A 22,260-nucleotide genomic window follows, 5' to 3' on the forward strand; every position below is an offset into this window, starting at 1 on the left:
AATTTGCCTCTGGCGAAGACGCCAGTGCCTCCAAAAGCACGCAGCAACCGATGCAAATACACCCTGAAGCACCGTCAACGTCAGGCATGATCCGAGGAACGTCGAACCCTCAGCCGCAGAACCGGGGTGGCGTGGGCGCGATCCCCGGAACACAGCCGCAGGGGAACCAAGAAACGGGGTGGTTCTCCGGCCTGTTCAAACCAGCTTCAAATGAAAACGTGCACGCTTCTTCGCATCAGAACACCCCTTCAGCTCCATATGGCTCAAACCCAAATATTCCCAGTGGTCAACATAGGCCTCAACAGTCCCAGATGCCGTCTGGGCCACATCAACATCAGTCACCAAACCCAACGCCGGCAGCGGCACCTCCGCCTGAACCTCAAGGGTTTTTGACTGGTCTTTTCAAAACAACCTCCACAGATGATGCATCACGCGTCGGCTCTAGCCAACCCCAACAAGGAGGCCTGTTGTCCGGGCTACTGAAATTAGGCTCTGCTAGCGACATATCTGGAAACCCAACCCAGCAGACTTCCCTGAGCAATCGACCTCCCGGCGCCTACAATCCGCAGCAGTTCCCTCATAACCCTCCCCCTCAACAAAGTGCGCCTCCTCCTCCTCAACCCAGCGGCCTTCTCTCAGGCTTGTTGAGGTTTTCGTCCACAGAAAATGTATCCAACGTGCAAGCGTCCCAACCTCAACAGCAGGGGGCGCCCCCTGGTGTTCACCCCAATCATCATCATCAACCAGCCCCATCCCAGCAACCCCCGCCGCAACCCGGGGGTCTACTGTCAGGGTTGTTTAAATTTGCTTCCTCTGACAACGTTTCAAGCAGTCAAGTCTCTCAACCCCCGAACCAGCCACCTACAGGTGGTCCCAACCAGCCTAGGATCAATCAACAGAATATTCCGGGCCAAAACCGTGGACCCCCACTCAGAGCAAGATCCCCAAGTGAACTAGCTAACCAACAAGCGCAGGCTAATAAGCCCGGCTTTTCAAGGCAACAAACTATCCCACAGAGGTCTCCTTCTCAACAAGGCGGTCTTTTATCTGGACTTTTAAAGTTTAACTCGGCGGACAACGTGTCAAACCAGCAGCCCCCGTCTACACAGCAACAACACAGAACGTCTCAGAGCCAGCAGTTTCAGGGAAGGCAGAGCATGTCAGTGCAAGGCCATGTTCAACAAACAAACGCTTCATCACAGAGACCGAGTCAACCTGGTGGTCTACTTTCAGGGATATTTAAATCCTCCTCAGACAATGTGCCTCAGAAACAGCAGACCCCGATAGGCCACGAAATCAGGCCTCAGGCGCCCTCATCCCAGAGTTATGCCCCTCAGACACAGCAAGAAGTAGGCCAGACTGGAGCGCTCTCAGGTCTGTTCAGCAAGTTAACAAAGTCTTCTGAGACTGTTGAAACGATCAGCCAGTCCCCAACTCCCATGCCGACACAGCAAGAGAGGGAAAACACCATCACAACAGCCAGGCCGATATCCCAGATCACTCCTCTATCTACACTTACACCTTCACAACAATCTGCGAGATCTTCACAACAATCTGCCATGCATCATGTCGAAGACGAGCCACCTACTCAACAAAAAGGGTTTCTCTCAGGACTCTTCAACAGAAATACAACGGAGGAGCCCACCATACAGAAGCAGGCTGAAATGATTGTTCAAAATCCAGATCAATGGCCTGTACATACTATTAGCACCCCAGGTTCCCTTCCAGTTATGTCCAACACTGGGCAAGGCAATCAACATCATTTTGCTGCAAGTCATGAAGTCAGACATGTGGTAGGCGGTGTCCCCGCCTCTTTCAACACGGAGAGTTTAGACTTGAGAACTCCGACAACTTTTGTGAGGTCTCTTCAGAATAGAGCTCCCTACACTTCCTGCAGCACAGGCGATTTATCGCAGTCGTGTTATTATGGGTCTCTCCCAGCACTTCACCCAATGCCATCCGCGTACAGCACAGACAGCATGTATCCTATTTTACACGGATACCAAAACCCTACAATGATGCCATCCCAACGATATCTCAGTGGAAGTGATCAGTCATTGTATGCAGTGACTGGACCAGATGGAGGCCAAACTACAACGACCTCGTACGGGATCCATTCCAGTTACGATGAGAATCAGTGGATCCAAGAATCGAGTCTATGGCAGCAGTTTCAGAACGAACAACAACCTTCTCATCGACCAGACGATCTGTTGTATGGACGCCCATCCGACACTGCGTTGTATCAAGGCTCCTCACCTCACTGGAGCGCCACAAATATCAGCGGCCAACAACTATACGGTTCGCCGCAAACATGGCAGGAAATCAACTACGACCGCGAGCAGACGGAATCTCACCAACCCGCTGCATCCAGAGGCGGTCACATCAATCCTTATGCCAAGAAGAAGTTATGGAACAGCACTGATGACTTGGGACACAATACACAATGCATATCAGAAGAAGACAGTGCGTTAAACTTGAGTACCAAACCGTGTAATCCTAGATTTGGCAAATGGCACTCATTTAACGACTGCAGCTGTTACAGCCTCAACGGGGTTACCTATCACGAGGGTTATTATGAGGAGAACGCTCCGAGCCTTTCTTATTCAGCTAATTGGCATTATGGAAGCGATCAACAATTTCAATCGCAAGAAATGATCAATCAGAACCAGTATAATTTAAGAAGGCCAAGTGATCTCAACCATTCCCAAGCTCTAAATGGAGAAAGGGAAGATTTCATGTACCTGGAAGAGAACGAATGGTACCAGCAATGGCTTGCACTCTTAGAGCAAGGAATGTGGTGGCCAGCTGACGATGGCGAATGTGGATATTTCGTCTACACTGATCACGAGTACATTTACGCCCTCCTGACAGACGCAGCGGGGGAATATGTATACGCCTGCGCCCCAGAGGGAGAGTCCTGGAGAAACGGAACACTGTCTGACAAGTTCCCCAGTGCTTGGCTGTGCAACGAAATGGTCACAGTGTGTGGCTTCAAAGTTCCTCTGTACAATGAAGATGAGCTCCTCTGGCTTCCTGGGCAGGGGGATCCACAGCTCCTCAATGCACCCCTGGATCTATCTGCTGCCTACAGAAAAGGAAACCAAATCATGAATTTAAACCTGGAGCGTTTTTCCCAGATGTTTGAAAATTCCTTCCTCGCACAGAGAGAGCAACCTGTGAATTTCTCTGATTATAGACTCAACAAAGTCAGGATGGATTCAGGACAACCCGGCTATGTGTATCAGGATCCCTACACAGAAGTCATGGATCTGTCTTGTCATAACGGTAACCGTACAGGCCCTAACTGGAACAATCAGGAATTGAAAGCACTTTTAGCTCAAAAGGTAGCCATCTCACTGAACTCTACCCCCACCACAGACTCCGCCCAGCAGCGCTTGTACAACTGCTACCAGCCTCGCCAGCATCGGCGATCATCCTCTGGGGTCAAAGTGAAGCATGTGGATGACACATCCGAGGAGGAATGGAGGAAAAGAGTAAGCCCGGGGGAGGAACTGCCTAATCGGCAAGTCAAGAAAATATCGTCATTAATTTCCTCGTTCGTCGGCAAAACCTCCGCAGCAGATGCGAACAAGGCAGCAGCCGGTTTCAGATCTCCCGTTACCTCCCGTGATAAACGGGAATCACCTGCGGTTGAGACTCCGGTTGACCAGCAAGCCAAGGGGATTTTCTCATCAGGTTTCCAGAGTCTAAAGTCAAAGATCATAAAGGAGGATCCCCCAGCTACAACTCAGCCTCAAACCGTTACCCAACAAATGAACCGGCCTGCTGCAGCCTCCCCTAGAATCATACCCACACCTCCAACACAAATGAGAGAGCCCATTGCTCAGTCACAGGCTGCATCATCGAAGCCGAGGCTCGCAAGGCAAGCGACAATGTCCCAACAGTCAGCCCCGCCGACACAACCCGCCGTCGCACCAGGGCCTGTGGGGTCAGCAAAGGCCCCAAACCAATCTGCATCTCTTGCGCAATCACAGACCCAGCATGCCGTTGAGAAACCTGTGGAAAAACCACCTGAGCCGCAGGCTGGGTTCATGAGCTTTTTCAAAACTGCCGTAGGAATAGAGGAGCCGAAACCAGAGCCAACCAAATCCCCTCAGGCACTGTCAAAACAACAAGAAACAACTGGCTCCAATGCTAGCTTAACAGGATCCACTGCCAGCTTAACAGGCAGTGCTCCCCCAAATAAAGAAGGTTCTGGAGTTTCCACTATCTTTGGATCTATAGGTAGTTTGTTTGGATCAGAGCCCCCACCTCCACAGCAACCGAAGCCCAGTGTTACAGAGACTCCATCGACCAGACCTAGAGGCATACGGAAACAACAAACGATAGATAGTTTTAGTCAAAGTCAAGCACCTCAACTTCCAGGTAAAAGCATGTCTCAAGTTTTTCCTCCCACCTCTGGCCCTGTTCCAACACCTGGGAGATCACAGACGATGCCACCAACAGGAGAGACCAAACAGGAGCAGCCACCTAAACCAGCTGGAGGGCTTTTTGGAGCCCTTGGGGATATGCTATCTGGAACAGCACCTACTACTGCAGCTAAAGAAGAATCTCCCGTTTCTGGGCTGTTGTCCTTGTTTGGTGGATCTGCTTCCCAACCAGCTCCACCCCAGGCTGCCGCTCCAACTCAGCCTTCACATCCACCAGGAACAGCTCCTCAACCGACACCACCTCAACCAGAGCCAACTGTTAAAGGGTTCCTTTCCATGTTTTCGGGACCAAGTCCGCCCCAACCTGCCCCTCAAACTGGACCCACACCTCAAGCAACATCACAACCAACTCCAGCACAACCAGAGCCAACTGTTAAAGGGTTCCTCTCCATGTTTTCGGGACCAAGTCCGCCCCAACCTGCCCCTCAAACTGGACCCACACCTCAAGCAACATCACAACCAACTCCAGCACAACCAGAGCCAACTGTTAAAGGGTTCCTCTCCATGTTTTCGGGACCAAGTCCGCCCCAACCTGCCCCTCAAACTGGACCCACACCTCAAGCAACATCACAACCAACTCCAGCACAACCAGAGCCAACTGTTAAAGGGTTCCTCTCCATGTTTTCGGGACCAAGTCCGCCCCAACCTGCCCCTCAAACTGGACCCACACCTCAAGCAACATCACAACCAACTCCTCCACAATCAGAGCCAACTGTTTCAGGGTTCCTCTCCATGTTTTCGGGACCAAGTCCGCCCCAACCTGCCCCTCAAACTGGGCCCACACCTCAAGCATCTTCACAGCCAACCCCTCCACAACCAGAACCAACTGTTAAAGGGTTCCTCTCCATGTTTTCTGGACCAAGTCCGCCCCAACCTGCTCCTCCAACTGGACCCACACCTCAAGCAACATCACAGCCAACTCCTCCACAACCGGAACCAACTGTGAAAGGGTTCCTCTCCATGTTTTCTGGACCCCCACAGCCAAATGCTCAGCGGCCTTCCCAGGATGTTGTTCCACCTGCTGTGCCAAGCACACAGTCATCTGAGCCAAGTCAGCCAGACCAACCACCTCAACCTCAAACTGGCTCCACAGCTCCAGAATCTATTCCTCCAACAGAACCCCCTTCCAAAGGTTTATTGTCAATGTTCAGTGGACCAAGTCCAACGGAAGCCCAACCACAAACTCAGCCGCCAGCTAGCTCTATACTTGGGGGGATTCTGGGTGTCTCATCAACCTCCAATGAAAGTCCTACCAAAGGTTTACTCTCCATGTTTAGTGGGCCGAGCCCCGCGCAAGCCCCACCACCAGCAGGGCCTGCTCCAGATTCTTCTAGCTCTGGAACCACTGCACCCACTGAGCAGCCAATGAAAAGCTTGTTTTCTTTGTTCAGTGGCCCCACGTCACCACCCCAGAAAGCAAGCACAACAATTGAATCAGCGCCATCATCTACTGCCCCTCCAAACGAACCCCTGACTAAAGGTCTCCTTGCCATGTTCGGTTCTTCGAGCCCACAACAAGGCCCTTCTCCATCTTCAACATTTCTCGGTGGCTTTCTCTCTGGAACAGCCAGTACCAGTGAAACACCAGGCAAAGGGCTAATGTCAATGCTCAGTGGAACTAGTCCTCAATCTACTGAACCCAAGCCTGCCCCAACCACGGATACTACCGTGACCGAACCGGACACTCCTAAAGACATCACTCAAGTTGAGATCATCAATGCTGATGGAACCAAGGAACCTCCTCCAGAATCTGCAACTGTCCAAAAAGAACCAACCCCGGACATTGGTCCTCAAGAGCCTGCCCTACCTAAAGAACCCCCAGCTTCAGGTTTGATGTCCATGTTCACTGGCTCAGGACCACAGGCGGCACCCTCACAAGCTGGGATGTCAGGGTCAGCCGCACCCAAGGAAATACCAGGAAAAGGTTTGTTTTCAATGTTCTCTGGACCCTCTCCCGAGCAGAGTACTGGTCAAGGCTCTGCTCCTCTTGCTGGTCAGGCAGCACCTGTCCCTACTGGTCAGACAGGGGCCCCTTCACCAGGGCCCGAACCTGTTCCTTCCGCCCCTAAAGAACCACCAACTAAAGGATTGTTCTCCATGTTTGGAGGTCCTACACCGCCATCTGCTGCTCCACAGACTGCAGGATCCATATTGGGGGGGATGTTTGGAGGGGCTGCTGCACCAAACGCCACAGCTCAAACAGGGGGATCTTTACTGGGAGGTTTGTTTTCTGGCTCTGCACCTCAGACTGCTCCGCAGACAGGAGGATCGTTATTGGGTGGCATGTTTGGAGGTGGGACGACTCAGAATGCCCCTCCTCAAAGTGGTGGGTCGTTACTGGGGGGGATGTTTGGAGGGTCCTCCTCCCAAACTAGTACCCCTCAGACCGGAGGGTCTCTCTTGGGAGGCATGTTTGGGGGGTCTGCTCCTCAGACGGCTGCTTCACAGACAGGTGGATCTATGCTGGGAGGTCTTTTACCCAGTGCCTCTTCCGCTAAGGAAATGCCTGGGACCGGTTTGCTCTCCATGTTTGGGGGTTCTAGTCCTGCAGCGGCTCCCGCTCCTACGGCTCCATCCAAACAACCAGAGGAGGCTAAAGCATCAACCGCTGCACCTGCCCCCAACTCTGATGACGTCGCCCTCAAAAGCAAAGATTCAGGTGATTCAGCTTCAGTTACTGTGCTCAAAGACGCACAGCTGTCACAGGCACAGAGACAGCTTGATGGGACATCTCAATCCCTGAAGTCAGATGCTCAAGAAAAGGATGGAAAATTTGCTGATGGGGTAGCTGTAGGTCAGGAAACTGATAAGACTGCTGTGGATACTCAACCTAAAGCAGAACAAACTGCCACGGCTTCAGAGGCATCGTCAAAACCGGATCAGCCACTGAGTGATCAGTCTAATCAGAATCAAATCCCAGTCAGAACTGAGGCTAAACTAGCTGCGCCTTCAGCAACGCCTGGCGTACAAGGACAACAGAACCCTCCTGAACCCGAGAAATCCGTTCTCGACTCCTCAGCCGACGTAGTCTCCGGTTTCATGTCAAAGATGTTTTCTAGTCCAGCTGCTCCCTCTCAGCCTTCAACGGGCGGCTTTTTCTCCCAAGCACAGTCCTCCTTTTTCAAGCCCTCTGCCCCTCCTCCAGGTCCTCAACCACAACAAAGAACCTCTCTCTTTGGCCTGCCTACAAGCCTCCCCGCAAGCCTCCCAACAGAGTCTCTTAAAAGCGATCTCTTTGGGGTGTTTAAAACCCCTGAGCCCCCAAAGCCAGCTGAACCAAAGGCAGCTGAGCCTAAGCCAGCCCCTACACCACAACCAGAGGCTAAAATGGGAATCACTTCCAAAGATCAGCCCGTCGAGGGAGGTTCTCACACTACAGTTCCTGACTTGAGATCACCTGACAAACAGGTTACATCTGAATCTGACTCCAACCAGGTTGCAAATAAAGCACCTGCTCAAAGAACTGCCTCAGTCACTTCTACAGCTGAAGTGAGGCCCACAGAAAAGCCTATACCGTTAGACGGGGACGTCATACATGAGAAACCCATGTTAATCAGGGGAGAACCTGAAAGTAGTGCTACAAACGAATCGGCCCCAGCAGCAGAAGTTGCTAAGGGGATTCCAGAACCCCCCATTCCAAAGACTACAGAACCCCCCCTTCCAAAGACTACAGAACCCCCCCCTCCAAAGTCCATGTTCGGTTTCATGTCTGGACCTAGCGATGCTGGAATGTCCCTTGGCTCCATATTTTCAACTCCTCCCACAATCCCCAAAGGCCTACCTTCAATGCCCCAAACAGAAGGAGGTGGCGGTCTTTTTGGTGGATTCAAAACCCTATCTGCAGGCCTGTTCCAAGAAGACAAGCCCACAGCAACAAAGCAAGAGCCTCCCACAGCCTCGATATTTGGGGCTAAGTTAGGTTTCCCTTGGCAGACTGAACCTCCGAAGCCACAGGGTCCGACAGTCACCACCCAACTCAAAGCCAGTGACAAGCCAGCCAAAGACACAAGTGGTCAAAGTTTGGGGAAGCCGCAAACCTTAGAAAAAGGCCCAGGAGCTGAAGTCCAAAAGCCGGAATCGGTAGGTCCCGTTGATGACGTAGCAAAACCCCAGATACGCATCTCCGAGATAGATCCTTCAGCCTCCCTGTCCCAAAATGGAAAGGAATGCCTTGTAGACCCACCCCCCTCTGCAGATCTCAGCCCCGGAGTGCGGCTGGAAAACCAGTCCAAGAGGGACCTATTGAGTGCAAAAAGGCTAGTAGAAGCATAATAAATGGTGCTCCCCCAACACCATTTATAATGCATTGATATTTTGGGGAGAGTAAACCCCCGATCCAGCTCTGAAATCCACCCCCTACGTCTCGTTTCGTCTTTGCTTTATCTGTGCTTGTACGTGTAGCATCGTGTTATTGTGCATGTTGTACTGTAGAACGTTGCCTTGTTACCTAAGCAAGTGTTTGTGTCCTTGTGTGATGGTACTGATAGTTATGACCTTAAAACAACCAGTTCCGTCCTAACATAAAGTCTCTCCCTCACCCTCCTCTCGTCACTCCAGTCCGGTGGAAAGTAGTCGCTTTGGGTCGTCGGGAAACCTCAGCCAGATCAGCTCTCAGCTTAGTGAGACGGGTCAGGAGAGCGCAGGAGGCTCAGAGCTGGAAGAGTCTTTCCATTCCTATCACAGCTCCTCAGCCAAGGGGCAGCCCCCTACCAATGGACACCTGCCCAGCAACGGTCATTCAGCTCTTGGGGAGGAAGAGATGCGCAAAGCCTCTCTGGAAATGGGCAAGGGCTCCATGAAAAAAGAAGCCCTAGTCGAGAAAAAGTCCAACAAACTACAGAGGTGAGTTGCAGTTCAGGACGCCATCTCATTATTTCATGTGGTCGACACAAATTACAGAGAAATTACAAGATGAATATGTCTCTATACTCTTTAACTACATTCTGTAATTGTCTCAGGTTTGAAGAGGGTGGACCTCCATTGCCCTTCTCCCCATCTAGAGTACGCTGGCTGAAGGCCGTCAATAAAGTCAGGGTCCAACTCCGGGAGGTAAGAAATTGTGTCCTGCTTATTTCTCCAGTGTCTCGTAATATCTCAAATGTTTTCACAAACACCGCTTTGCTTTATGACACCCCCCCCCCCCTTCTCTCTCTGTGTACCCCCACCTTTCATATCTTTTAGTGGATTGGTTGAGTTCCACCTTCTACAGTTGTGAGGGGGGGAAAGTAACATAAGATGATTTACTCTCTCTGTGTCAGCATCTCAGTACCTGGAATGTACACGTTGCAAAGTGGTGTGTTGTGTTCCATTATGGTACATTGTTAAGTCTTGGAAATGTTCAACCTTTACTCTGCGCCTTCCATCCCTTCTCTCTCCTTAACTATTTCCAGTTAATTTCACCTCTTGTCATGGCACTGTGTAATTTTGTGGTGATTGTCTTGCTCTTCTATATGTGGCCGAACACGTGTGCCAGAGATGCATAATTTGCATTCATGTATTGTTGAATCCCAAGGTGACATCCTCACACGCTCTATTCGTTCTCTTACAGTAACTTTGCCCTATTCTCTTAGTTATATTAATGTCTATTTAATAATCCAATTTTTTTCTTTTTTTTTTTTTCTCGTATATTTCACAGGGACACACTTATGTTTATTTGTTATCCTCTGTAGCTTTGCATCTATCTTTCTGCCGTGCCTGAGCTAATGGAGGGGTGAGTCGAGCCTCGGGGAGAGAGAGGGAGAGCCTGAATGAGAGAGAGGGGGAGAGATTTGCAGGAGAGAAGGCTGAGAGAGATAGGGAGACACAGAGAGAGACACAGGACAGCGTGGGGTAAATTCAGAAGCACGGCTTCTGTGTTGTTTATCCCATTTTTCTATTGCGTATTTGCAAAGGGAATGCAGGCCATGTTTTATCCAGTGATGTTGGTGATGCTCACTTTGGGGAAAACGATAGTAGAAGAAGAAGGGGTTGCACGTACAGATTGTGAAACGAGCTAAAGCACCAAAATATGGTGCACAGGATCAATGGGGAAGGTCAATTCCACTCGTGGGGCTTTCAAGACTTGAGTACGTTTGAATGAAATGAGAGGGCTGCTCTTCAAAATCGCCAAAAAGGGGCCAGAATCCATTTAATATAATTTTTGTAATTTTATTTAAAGGCTGAGCACTCTGGCAAGCTCATTTTATCATTTAGCATTAGCGTGCAAGGATCCTTTTTTCTTTTTTTTTTTTCTTGTTTTTTTTACAGGTCATGTGATGTAGACAGTGAGTGCTCGATATGTCTTTTAGATTAAATGTACTGTATTCATCTGTAGTACTGTACTGATGTTGTGTCTAGTAAGGCACCTCATCAATCATACCCCAACCAATGGATGCCTAGTATAGCCTAGTCATAATAAACGGGTTAGAGCAGTAGAGCAGAGATCCATCCTGTAATTAACTGGTCCAGTTATGCGAGGGGTGGGGGGTGGGGGGGGGGGAGAGGGGGGGGGAGGGGGGAGGTTGTTGTCATGGAGCTGGGTTATCGAAGTTCTATTATGGGGATTGCTCTGTTAAGACTGGTTTGGGATGACTGTGTGAATGCCTTGTGATGGCAGCTTCTCAGATCAAGGTGAAAACCATATAAGTATTATTTACTATGGGACATAGGGAGGCACTTAAGACACAAGGCTGCACCCTGACAAGACTGTAATGAATTAGAACGAGACATTCATCAGTCGCAGGCGTGACAGAGAGGACGGCATAATGGATGGAAGCGGCGATTCGTCAACAAAGGGGTCCTGAGACACGTTTTCGTGGAAGTTTCTGAAATGGATATTGGCTCGCTTAGGACTGCGCCTCTGAGAAGGGGGGGGGGGCGGAGTGAATCGATATGTTTGGCATGCATGTCTTGGTTATGAAGTCAGAGAACAGAGAGAGGGACTGAGGACAGCGGGAGAGAGAAAGAAGTAGAGAAAGAGAAGGAGAGGGAGGAATGGATGGAGTGTGGGTGGGGGGGGGAGAACTGGCATTTTCACAGCTTCAGATTAGCTTTGTGGTGGAATACGTCGCCAGAGGACAGGAAGAGGGAGAGGGAGCAGAGAGAGAGAGAGAGAGAGAGGGGGGGGGAGAGGGAGGGAGAGAGAGAGCAGGGAGGAAGGGATGCTTAACTGAGAATGAACTGTCGTGTGAGCCTGCTGCACTCTCTTGCCCTGGTTGTGTTAAGAGGGGAGAGACGGCAATCCTCTCTGTCAGTATGAATGAACCACTAATCACCTGAAAGCCCAATTGGGACTGGTTTGTGCTTTAAATGCAGAGCATTGGACTAAATGGATTTTATAATATTTATATTTTTCACAAGAACGAACAAGAACGAGATCTCCTGTCTTTATCTGCGGAGCAGTTTTTCAGGAAGCCTCTTCAATGTGAAGTGATACTTCTGTTGAGAAGTGTCACGCTGTTTTCCTCAATAGCTTTTTCCGCCTACACGAGGTAAGGTTTATCTTTTACATATGGATTATATTTGTTTAGTCAGCGCGCAGTTCCAGCCAGTGCAGTCCACAGCCAGTGCAGTCCACAGCCGTGATAACTTTTTTGAATATTGCATATCGACTACGATAGATTACGATATCATACTTTCCCCCCCTTTTTTATAAACAGATTAAGGCAGATTAAGTCCTTTTCACAAATGTCTCGGTGTCCATCTGCATGAAATAACGATGCTGATCTCGAGTAGCTCAAGATAAGTGACTCAGACTTCGCTAAACTAAAAAAAAACGACAAGATGAAGCTCCGCGGAATCAGAACCGTCAGTCGACAAAGAAGAGCAAAGCGAGCCCGGCTCTTTTTCTTCCAGGCCACAGACCATGAAGCACAGAGAGAAAGGACATAGCTGCGGGGCAGAGCCACGACACTCAGTCAGGCTCTACCCAGACTACAACCAGCCTGCTTTCCCCCGTCTCAGTCAGGTCAGGTTACTGACGAGCCCCTGGTCAGACAGGCACATGGAGTAGCGCTGGCTGCCCAGTGCGGCTGGATACGGCGCAGTGGTCGCCAGAAGCTTGCTTTGCACTTAACGCTACATTTTGGTTCATTTTAGCATGCGATTCGATCCAACGTGACATGTATAAATAGTGCAAGGTCAAGGTTCAAAAGTGCAAGAGTTCTGACAAGTGTTTTTGGTGGTCAGAATTAAGGAACGGTCTGTGTCTATTACCGTAAGTGTAGGACCCACTTAAAATGACTTGTGTCCATCTTACGGTATCTATATTGCCAATATTTCACACCAGAAAAGCCATTTAATTTAGGCCTCCGGACTTGCCACAATGTCACGGAAAATTGATTATAGAGCAGAAATGGCAAAAGAAATGTCGGTTCAAATTGGAAGTCTAATGCTCCAGTTGGGTATCTGATTCCTGACCGTTTAAACTCCTCCTCAATTTATCCATCCGCCGTCGTTTGGCCTGACATCCCAATGGCCCTCAGCAGCTCCTTCTAAATGCCCATCACTAATAACCCCCTGAGTCCTCCAGGCAGTTCTTAGTGGTTTGCATGATTACGCTGTCTGCCAGCCTTGCTCTTATCATGCTAATGCACACCTCATGTCTCCCGAGTTCTTCTGAACAGAGGTTAAACCTGCAGTGGGAGGGTAGGCTAATGAAGTTTTCTTCGGGCACTCCCTCTCTCTCGTGCTCACTATCGAACCCTCACTCCCTCTCTCTCGTGCTCACTATCGAACCCTCACTCCCTCTCTCTCGTGCTGACTATCGAACCCTCACTCCCTCTCTCTCGTGCTCACTATCAAACCCTCACTCCCTCTCTCTAGTGCTCACTATTGAACCCTCACTCCCTCTCTCTAGTGCTCACTATCGAACCCTCACTCCCTCTCTCTCGTGCTCACTATCGAACCCTCACTCCCTCTCTCTAGTGCTCACTATCGAACCCTCACTCCCTCTCTCTCGTACTCACTATCGAACCCTCACTCGCTCTCTCTCGTGCTCACTATCGAACCCTCACTCGCTATCAAATTGCAGGAGTAACGTCCGTCAACTAGAGTCTATCTGGTGTAACACAAGTTAGAATTCCTGGACTATTGAAGACACAGAGGAGCCTAACCCTTTTTTAAAGGTCACATGTAATTTGGTTTCTATATTTCTGAAATTGTTCTATTCTGTTCTGTATAGGATTTAATCATATTATATTGAGTGTAGTTACGTGTGTAAAGACAGAAATTATCCCATAAATTCATTTTTCACTGTCAATTATTAACTTTAGGCTCTCTGCCAAAGTCTGTCTTTTCAAAAACACAGTCCCAGTGGAGCCTATGTCTGCCCTAAATCCATTTGTGAGAGTAACAGACAAAACTGTCCTGGAATTTCAATGATGCTCCATCTCTTCTCTTTGAGTAAAATCAACATTTGTCACACATGGGGAAAATAGTTCTGCTTACGTTGGTAATGTAGTTCCGTAGGTATTGTAGTTCTGTAGGTATTGTAGTTCCGTAGGTAATGTAGTTCTGTAGGTAATGTAGTTCTGTAGGTAATGTAGTTCTGTAGGTAATGTAGTTCTGTAGGTATTGTAGTTCCGTAGGTAATGTAGTTCTGTAGGTAATGTAGTTCTGTAGGTAATGTAGTTCTGTAGGTAATGTAGTTCTGTAGGTTCACCATGTAAGCATGGCTGCCAGAACAGAAAAAAAACCCGAGCAGAGAGATGATAAAAAAGGATTCTAAGTTTAACGTATGTAGGGGGTTTTGTCCACCTGCAATAGAAAGTTTTATAAAGATGTTATCAGTAAATGTTAATTTATCTAATTCCCTCCAGTCATGTTCATGCAGTTTACCACCCTAAAAAGTTCAAGTAAAGTAATTCCACTGAGTTTTACTTAAAGGTACAACTTCAGTAACATATAAAGAAAAACATGTTTTGGTAAAAAACCCTCTGAGAGTTGTCTATCAACACACACAGCTCTGCTCCAGTGGAATGTCCATTTCTATATTAGGAGTGCCCAGCTATTTTCCAGCCAACTGTTGAATTTATTTTATAACGTTACCTATCACAGCTTTAAATGGACACCAAATTATGCTTGAGGGATGGTCGGAGGAAGAGGGAGGGAGCGACTGGTTAAAACCACCCCACTGTCACTTTGTCAGACAAAAGAGGCAACAGCCTGCGGAAATTGGCCGGCACTAATTCACATCGGGGATCCAGTTGAACAACATAATAGCTCCCAGGGGAACAGGGTGACATGTCACTCTGTTCTCCTGCTGCTGACAGAACCAGCGCAGTACCGCAAACACGTTTAGCACACGTTTACGCTGTCACAGAGCTGCTTACTCTGGATACTAGAATACACTCCTCTGGAGCAGATAATGGTGTGTGTCTTTCCTATAATAATATAAATCATTACCTGATTTGTCTGTGTGAAAAAGCATTTGAACTGATACCTATATGAGTAGATTTGTGTTTCAGGTTATATGTACACAGATGTCGGCAAACATGTTATGGATATAGGATATCTAGGAGCAGTGAGTCATGTCATTAATTATATTTCCCAGGATCCTGGGATTTAGGAGTCTTTTATGCAGGGGTGACAGGCCACTGCTATCTCAAGTCATACAGCTGCTGTATGAATGTGCATGCTTGTGTGTGTGCTGGTGTGTGGTCGCAAGAATGACACTGACCTCCAGGAGAGAATTGAGCTGTCATCTAATTACAAAGCTGTCTCTTCGCTGCTTCGTAATGATAGAGTTCACGCCAGCTGTGTGCTGGCCAATCCGCGCAAGGCTTCTGTGTACGTGCGAAAAGGAGTCAAACAAACTCACAAACATTTGACCACTCGGTATATAAAGCTGTAGCCACATTGCTCTATTAAATCACGTTACTACCATCACAATGTCATGCAAGCCATTGTAACAGCTGGAGTTTGCAGTGTTCTCTCTCTCTGTGCTTTCTGTTCTGTTAGACTGATAAATTAGAAAACCAAGCAAACGGATAAGGAATGTTAGGGATTGTATTCTAAGAGAGAAGTCTTATTCATTGTATAGCAGTGATCAAAATGTGAAACGTAAGAAATGCCAAGAACTAGAAATAAAAAAAAATTTAAAAAGGCATTTAGATCTTTTGAATAACATTTTTGACGTTTACTTCAAGTCAGTGTAGCTCTCTCTGTCTCTCTCCTCTCTCAGGATGTGTCTTTTCTATCTTACCAGTCATGAAAATATAGGTTATGTGAGGAGTTCAGTGGCCTGCCTCTCAGGATGTTGTCAGTTCCCTGTCTGCTCTGAGGCGTAAGGTGCTGGTCAGTCCCTCGGGGGGGAGACCAGCCAGCCAGACACAGTCCCCGGTGTCTGGAATGTTCCCCACCAGTCCCCTAAGGGAAGATGGAGCCGACGACACTGAGCTATCTCCAACCAAACTGGCCAAGAGGAAGGAGCCGGGTCAGAAGAGAGCCCAGACCCAGAGCCCCAAGGTGAGGCGAAACAGCAAGAGGAAACTACAGAGGTTTCCGGAAGGTCGAGGGGAGAATTCTCCACGTCGCCCCCAGCCGAGGCCCATGGAGGTGGGGCAGGACGCGTTCATCTGTGGCCTGAACAAAGACCCCTCCGATGGGAAGATAACAGGCGTGTGCCCCCTACCCAACGGACACAGCCACACCGGGACTCGCACGGTCCCACTCACACCTGCCCTGGGTGGGCTTGAGGTGGGTCTGGAGGGCTACGTCGACGCCGCCTGTACCCTCCGAACCAACGGCCCCTGTGCAGATGTCGGTGACCTCACTCCCTCTGGGGAGAGCTCAGAGTGTCAGGACGGGATAGGGGTGGTGGACCTTCTCGACATCACACACGGGCCCAGCGAGGAGGAGGAGGAAGAGGCGGCGGAAGAAGGGTCCGGAAACATAGTCGAACACATCCTTAAAGAACTCCGGGGGATAAACAAGATCCAGGAGGAGATTTCGGACCTACGGCTCTACCTCTCGTCGGTGCGCGGCTCCGTAGACCAGGTGTCCTGCTGCGTGGACGCCGTGCTCAGCGAGATCGGAGATCTCTACTCGGGCGCCTCGGCCGCGCCCCAAAACCAGCCTCCTCAGAGGCCCAGGGCCAGGCGCGGGAGCCTGGGCAGACAGAACGCCCTGGTGGCCCTTGACAGGAGCCCCACCAGCCCGCCGTCGGCTCACCCGGACTGGGACAGAGACCCGGTCCACGAGCCTCCACGACCGTCCCCCAAGCGGTGGAGGGAGAGGCCTTCCTCATGCCACCCGGAACTGACCGTCCAGGAGCACTCGGACCAGAGCTCGGGCGTGCCTCGCTCCGGCGCCGGAGACCCGGCCAGCCTTTCCCTCTACAGCCAGGAGTGCCCCAGCACCAGCTCCCTGTCCTCCTGCCAGAGCTCCGGCTGCCTGGAGAGAGACGCCTGCTACAGCTCGGGCTCTGCCGCGGCGTGGCGGGGAAGCTGGGCCTCTGCCGGCATGCAGCAAAGCGTGAGCGGGGAGACGGGCTGGAGCGAGGAGGACTTCCGCTCCCGTCTCGACAGCGGTGAGGAGGTGGGGACGTGCGGGGGGCCGGGGGGCTGGGACCGCTACGCCAGGGAGGAGACCAGCAGCACGCCTGGCCCGTCGTCGGCCAACAGCGGCAGCTCTGAGCATTTGTCCCTGCTGTTTGGGCAGCACCAGCACCGGCGCCTATCCAACTCCCCCTCCAGCTCGTCCAGCCTGCAGGATTGGAGGCCTGCCAGGCTGCACGGAGGGAGCGGGCAACTGGAGTGCGACTGCTCCGCCAACTGCCCTTACTCGCGTAGCTCCGGTTACCACACCGTGGACGCCTATGCCGACGAGCTGGGCAGCGGGCCGCCGTCCCGGAGCCTGAGTCGCTCCACCGTGCTGCTCACCGACTGCGACGACGGCTACCTGGACCCGCCGACGCCCTACCTGGACCGCTGCCCGTCCCCCGCCGACACCCTGGACGCGGGCTCGGCCGAGAGCCTGGAGGGGGCGTGGCTGGAGCCGGGTGGTGCTGGAGACGGCGAGGCGGGGTGGGGGCAGTCGGAGGCGGCCAGCCCGCGCCACGAGGAACCGCGCCCCGCGACGGCGGCGGGCTTCGACGTGAAAAGCATCGGCAAGGCTGTCCTCACCTTCAAGTCGGCGCTCAAGGGCGCTCTGAGGAAGCTGGAGGGCTCCAGCCCAGAGTGTCCCAGGGACGACGGCCAATCGGAGGCGGCGGCGGCGGCGGCGTCTCCAGCCAGATGCTCGTCCCAAACGAGCATGCCACAGCACTCGGAGACACGCCTGCCGTCCTCTCAGCCCTGTCCCGCCTCTCTGCTGGAAGAACCCAGCGAGGGCTCCGTCTATGTGGACTGCCGGCAAGCCCCGGAGGAACCCAGCGGCTCCCTGCACGCCTCCCCACTCAGCCAGTCTCTCTGCACCCCTACCGAGTACCATTCCCTGGAGCTCTCTGACAGCCGAGGGCAGAACCAGACGGATGGGGAGCTGTCCAACCCAGACCTGACACCGGACCACAGCCCGGGCAGACAGGTGCTAAGCCCTGGGCCGGGAGGACTGTCCGACCAGACGCTGGAAGGAGAGTCGCCTGGGCCGGGAGGACTGTCCGACCAGACGCTAGAAGGACAGTCGCCTGGGCAGAGCCCGGTACAGCCCATGTCCAGTCCAGGGCCAGTGGGCTTAAGTTCAATAGGAGAAGCGCATGCGTCAGATCAAACGGAGGTCGGTCAGTTGGACCCGAGCCACAAGGAACGACTAGCTAATTTCCAGCGTATTCTGAAGGAGAAGAGACAAACCAGGCGCAGGCTGTCCAAAACTCAGGGCTCCACTTTTTCTGAAGACGAGTTCAACCCAGGTACAACCGGTTCTTCATTCGCCTATTGACAAACCCAGAAAAGGCCCCAGAAATAGTCTTGATGCACCATAGCACTGATAATGCCTTAATGGCATGAACGTTGTTCGTGATCAGTTTAATCTATACCTGCCCTACTAACTTAACCTGATTCTGTTCATTTGATTATTTTATTTTTTCTCACAGAAAGCAGCAGAGAAGAAGATCAGGTTTCAACTTAACTCCACTTCAGTTGTGTTGTTTTATTGTTCCGTTGTTTTACTCTTGTTCGGTTATGCTACAATGTTTTATTTTTATTTTTGCGTTTAGTTTTTTTCTTGTGTTTCTGTGTCCTATGCATGGAGCATGTAAACTTCCTGTTCCCTTGTTAGGCATCAATTTCACCTGCTGCTGTGCTGATCACTGTCATGAGTTTGAGTTTGGCTCTTGTGGAATGTATATAATTATTGGATGACACATACCATATGACACTTACAGTAACTTTACCCTTAAAGACGAGCTGGGGGAGTAAATGTCTCTGACATTGTTGGGATCAAGAGAATTGCTCGTGTGGTGTTTTAAGGAGGTCAAGCTTGACAAAAATGAAAAAAGATTAAGTCTGGTTCCCCTCAGAATTTTATGAACATTTTAATTTTTGTTACCTGAACTTAACCGTTTGAATTTGAACAACCTGAATTTCCGAACCTTGAATTTTTGCTCAATTTTTTGGGCCGAAAATATTTTGTCCCAAAACGATGTACCAAGTTGTGAGTGCTGATCGACTTTGAAACCATTTTTGGAACCAGCCTGTGGATCGCACAGTATGTGTCGTATCATGTGATCCTTTATCGACCTATAAGTTTTGGGGGGGCATAGCTCCTACTATGCTTCCCTCAGTAGCATTATGTAACGAAGGTGAAACTCAACCAACCAACCAATCCCAAGTCTCCTTATGTGTCACCCTGTTTGGTGATCTGTCTAAATACACAGAATGCCTGAATGTCAACTGTGTTTGTTACTCCGCAGGTTCGTGATGAAGGACCAAACGGCAGACAAGCCTGGGTCAAACCGGGGTAAGTGAAGCCCTACGTGTCTGTCAGTCAGAGTTCAACTGGAAACATGTGTGCACAACTGACCGCACTGAATAATAGTAGTTCATGCAATCTGCTCATGTCTCATGCGATAATTGGAGATTGGAACCTTGACCGATCTGCAGTCAGATGCTTTAACCACTGAGCTAAGTTTCTAACGTTGCGCTGCTCTTCCCTGGCCCCTACAGCGGAGGAAGTGGGATGTTCGGGATCGACAGCATGCCTGACCTCCGCAAACGGAAGCCCATCCCCCTGGTCAGCGAAGTGGTGAGTTCTGCTTTCCCCCCCTTTTCCAGCGTCAAACTGCTGTTTCTCCTTGGCGTCACCAGCATTTGTTGACCCTGTCATTGTCAAGGTCATGTATAAATACAAATATTACAAAAAAAAATACAAATAAACAGGCCAGGGTTTTTACGTTTTGGGTCAAAATATTGATTGAGATGATGAGTTTAGAGTACCAGGATTCAGCCGTGTGAGAGGAGTGTGTATTCAGTCTTCTGACCTCTCTCTCCCTCCTCTCCTACACCCCCTAATTGTCCCCCACAACTCTCTTGATCTCTCTCCTTGGTCAGGCTATGGTAAGTGGATAGAGCACAGGCGCCCCTCTCTTCAGTCTTTCAAAACAAGACAATACTGAATATCAAGTAGGACGAATGGCACCGCTTGTTTTTGTACCTCATGCAACTACAAGTTACACACACGGCTATGGATGCCCTGCGTGGTTCACGCTCCGTCTTGTGTCCATTTGAATCGTGGATCCCATTTTGATCCCGGCTGAATTTGTTCCTACTTGATATGGTAGAAGAGTTTCACCACACAAACTTCCATCTTCCCCTGTCCTTTTGGGTTTTTATTCCTTTTTGTTTTACATGCCGAGGCATGTTCAGACCATCACTCAAAGACTCCGGGTGGAATCTTCCTTCGCACAAACACACACACACACACGCACACACTCCTACACAGACACAAACTCACCTTTTCTTCCGACCTGTGTGTTGGGTGATGGTTCTGTTCTTCCCGTAGTCACCTCTAACCTGGAGTAACAGCCCTAGCTCCAGCCCCTACATTAGTGACCCCATCTAACCACAGTAGGTGTTTAGCCTCAGTGGCTCTCTCTCTCTAGGCTGCTAACCGGGGGGGGGGGGGGGGGGTGTTCCTCACGCAAGCCTCTGGTAACATGACGTCAAATGTGCTTTCTGTTTTGGGGGATGGTGGGGATTCCATCCGGTGAAGGTATGGGGTGTGTGTGTGTGTTCTTTGTGTGTGTCTGACTTGTCTTCCCGCCACCCCAACACTGCGTAGTCTCTGGTCCAGGCCAGGAAGGCCGGCATCACTTCCGCCATGGCCGCTCGCTCCTCCATCAAGGACGAAGAACTGGTGAGCACAGGAACATGTTACTGTCGGTGTGCTTGGATGCATTGGCTTCTGATCATCTGTTTTAAGCATGAGCAAGCTCACAACAAAAACCACTGATCCTCTCCTCTCTCTCTGCTCTGTGTTCCCCACTTCCTCCCCCTCCCCCTCCTCCCCCTCCACCTCCTCACCCTCCTCACCCTCCTCCACCTCCTCCCCCTCCCCCTCCACCTCCTCACCCTCCTCCACCTCCTCCCCCTCCACCTCCTCACCCTCCTCCCCCTCTACCTCCTCACCCTCCTCCTCCTCACCCTCTTCCTCCTCCTCCTCCCCCTCCCCCTCCACCTCCTCACCCTCCACCTCCTCCCCCTCCACCTCCTCCCCCTCCTCCTCCTCACCCTCTTCCTCCTCCCCCTCCACCTCCGTCCCGCAGAAGAACCATGTCTACAAGAAGACCCTGCAGGCTCTCATCTACCCCATCTCTTGCACCACGCCCCACAACTTTGAGGTGTGGACGGCCACCACGCCCACCTACTGTTACGAGTGCGAGGGCCTGCTGTGGGGCATCGCCCGCCAGGGCATGCGATGCTCCGAGTGCGGGGTCAAGTGTCACGAGAAATGCCAGGAGCTGCTCAACGCTGACTGCCTTCAGCGTGAGTGACAACCCTGGGGAGAGATATAGAGGCTTGAGGCCCGGATAGAGGCTGGGGCTGGGGAAGAGGGCTCCTGGATAGAGGCTGGGGCTGGGGAAGAGGGCTCCTGGATAGAGGCTGGGGCTGGGGAAGAGGGCTCCTGGATAGAGGCTGGGGCTGGGGAAGAGGGCTCCTGGATAGAGGCTGGGGCTGGGGAAGAGGGCTCCTGGATAGAGGCTGGGGCTGGGGAAGAGGGCTCCTGGATAGAGGCTGGGGCTGGGGAAGAGGGCTCCTGGATAGAGGCTGGGGCTGGGGAAGAGGGCTCCTGGATAGAGGCTGGGTTGTAGAGAAGTAGGAACCACAAGGGGGTGTTTAGGGGTTCCTGAAGACTTCATTTTAGGAGCATTTTAGGATTGACCCCTGAGTGTCCAGTGGGGCACAAGCACACAACCTTTGACCTTTGTAACCCCGTCCTAAAACTGCTCATCCACACTGTTATTTTTTTTAAACCTTTATTCTGAGTCATCATGGTAATGCGGGTTTTCTTGACTCCGCCGTCATTGTGTTACCGAGACGACGCCCGCCTCAGAATTACAATGTCAACCATTGACAGTCGGTGAACAAGTCGCCGGTTCATCCGCGACGGCTTTCAGGGCGTGTCATTTCTCTTGACTGACACCCCTGACATCGGTCCATGCTTTGTCAGCTGGGTTTGTGGCAGGAAAGCTTCCTATTTGGATTATTTTCGTCTGCCTCATCACCATCTAATATTACAGCTGTCAGCACAGACTGGGTATCCAGGTGTATTCTGTTGATTACAGGTTATGATTGATGTCTTAAAGAGCATGAGGTGTCCTCCACCAGCTATCCATCACTCGGGTGTCTCTCATATTGAAACATAATCAGTGTTTCTGAGATATAACAGAAATAGA

At 50.9% G+C, this 22,260-nt stretch overlaps 5 protein-coding genes across 5 annotated transcripts in view; all 5 read left to right on the top strand.

Moving 5' to 3' along the window:
- Positions 1-311: 311 nt before the first annotated feature.
- Positions 312-4,714, top strand: LOC146220353 (uncharacterized). Its single transcript, XM_084694256.1, has 5 exons — positions 312-1,272; positions 1,330-1,450; positions 2,123-3,596; positions 3,657-3,949; positions 4,624-4,714. The coding sequence occupies exons 1-5, from the start codon at positions 312-314 to the stop codon at positions 4,712-4,714; spliced, it is 2,940 nt and encodes a 979-aa protein (XP_084550382.1).
- A 1,336-nt stretch (positions 4,715-6,050) lies between these two features.
- On the top strand, positions 6,051-7,726 carry LOC146220354 (uncharacterized). Its single transcript, XM_084694257.1, has 2 exons — positions 6,051-7,110; positions 7,710-7,726. The coding sequence occupies exons 1-2, from the start codon at positions 6,051-6,053 to the stop codon at positions 7,724-7,726; spliced, it is 1,077 nt and encodes a 358-aa protein (XP_084550383.1).
- A 271-nt stretch (positions 7,727-7,997) lies between these two features.
- LOC146220355 (uncharacterized) lies at positions 7,998-8,723 on the top strand. The gene has a single exon (XM_084694258.1). It carries the CDS (start codon positions 7,998-8,000, stop codon positions 8,721-8,723), a length of 726 nt encoding a protein of 241 aa, XP_084550384.1.
- A 360-nt stretch (positions 8,724-9,083) lies between these two features.
- Positions 9,084-22,260, top strand: part of LOC146220356 (protein unc-13 homolog B-like) — a 33,914-nt gene continuing 20,737 nt past the window's right edge. The window contains exons 1-6 of the mRNA XM_084693781.1: positions 9,084-9,293; positions 9,410-9,500; positions 19,279-19,325; positions 19,532-19,610; positions 20,646-20,720; positions 21,130-21,349. Coding sequence (XP_084549907.1) covers positions 9,211-9,293; positions 9,410-9,500; positions 19,279-19,325; positions 19,532-19,610; positions 20,646-20,720; positions 21,130-21,349 — 595 coding nt within the window. The 5' untranslated portion in view covers positions 9,084-9,210. The remainder of the gene's footprint in view (positions 9,294-9,409; positions 9,501-19,278; positions 19,326-19,531; positions 19,611-20,645; positions 20,721-21,129; positions 21,350-22,260) is intronic.
- On the top strand, positions 15,780-18,305 carry LOC146220357 (uncharacterized). Its single transcript, XM_084694239.1, has one exon. The coding sequence runs from the start codon at positions 15,780-15,782 to the stop codon at positions 18,303-18,305; it is 2,526 nt and encodes an 841-aa protein (XP_084550365.1).

This window comes from Hypomesus nipponensis, chromosome 27 (genome assembly GCF_054491055.1).
Source record: "Hypomesus nipponensis isolate SF chromosome 27, ASM5449105v1, whole genome shotgun sequence".
Taxonomy (NCBI): Eukaryota; Metazoa; Chordata; class Actinopteri; order Osmeriformes; family Osmeridae; genus Hypomesus; species Hypomesus nipponensis.

Bases quoted from the DNA above. Each gene is read 5' to 3' on its own strand.
- LOC146220357 (XM_084694239.1), top strand. From the start codon at position 15,780: ATGTTCCCCACCAGTCCCCTAAGGGAAGATGGAGCCGACGACACTGAG.
- LOC146220354 (XM_084694257.1), top strand. From the start codon at position 6,051: ATGTCAATGCTCAGTGGAACTAGTCCTCAATCTACTGAACCCAAGCCT.
- LOC146220355 (XM_084694258.1), top strand. From the start codon at position 7,998: ATGTTAATCAGGGGAGAACCTGAAAGTAGTGCTACAAACGAATCGGCC.
- LOC146220353 (XM_084694256.1), top strand. From the start codon at position 312: ATGCCGTCTGGGCCACATCAACATCAGTCACCAAACCCAACGCCGGCA. The intron at 1,273-1,329 runs AGCAGACCCCGA...CCCAGAGTTATG, and splicing joins AGACAATGTGCCTCAGAAAC to CCCCTCAGACACAGCAAGAA. The intron at 3,597-3,656 runs GCAGCCGGTTTC...CCTGCGGTTGAG, and splicing joins CAGCAGATGCGAACAAGGCA to ACTCCGGTTGACCAGCAAGC.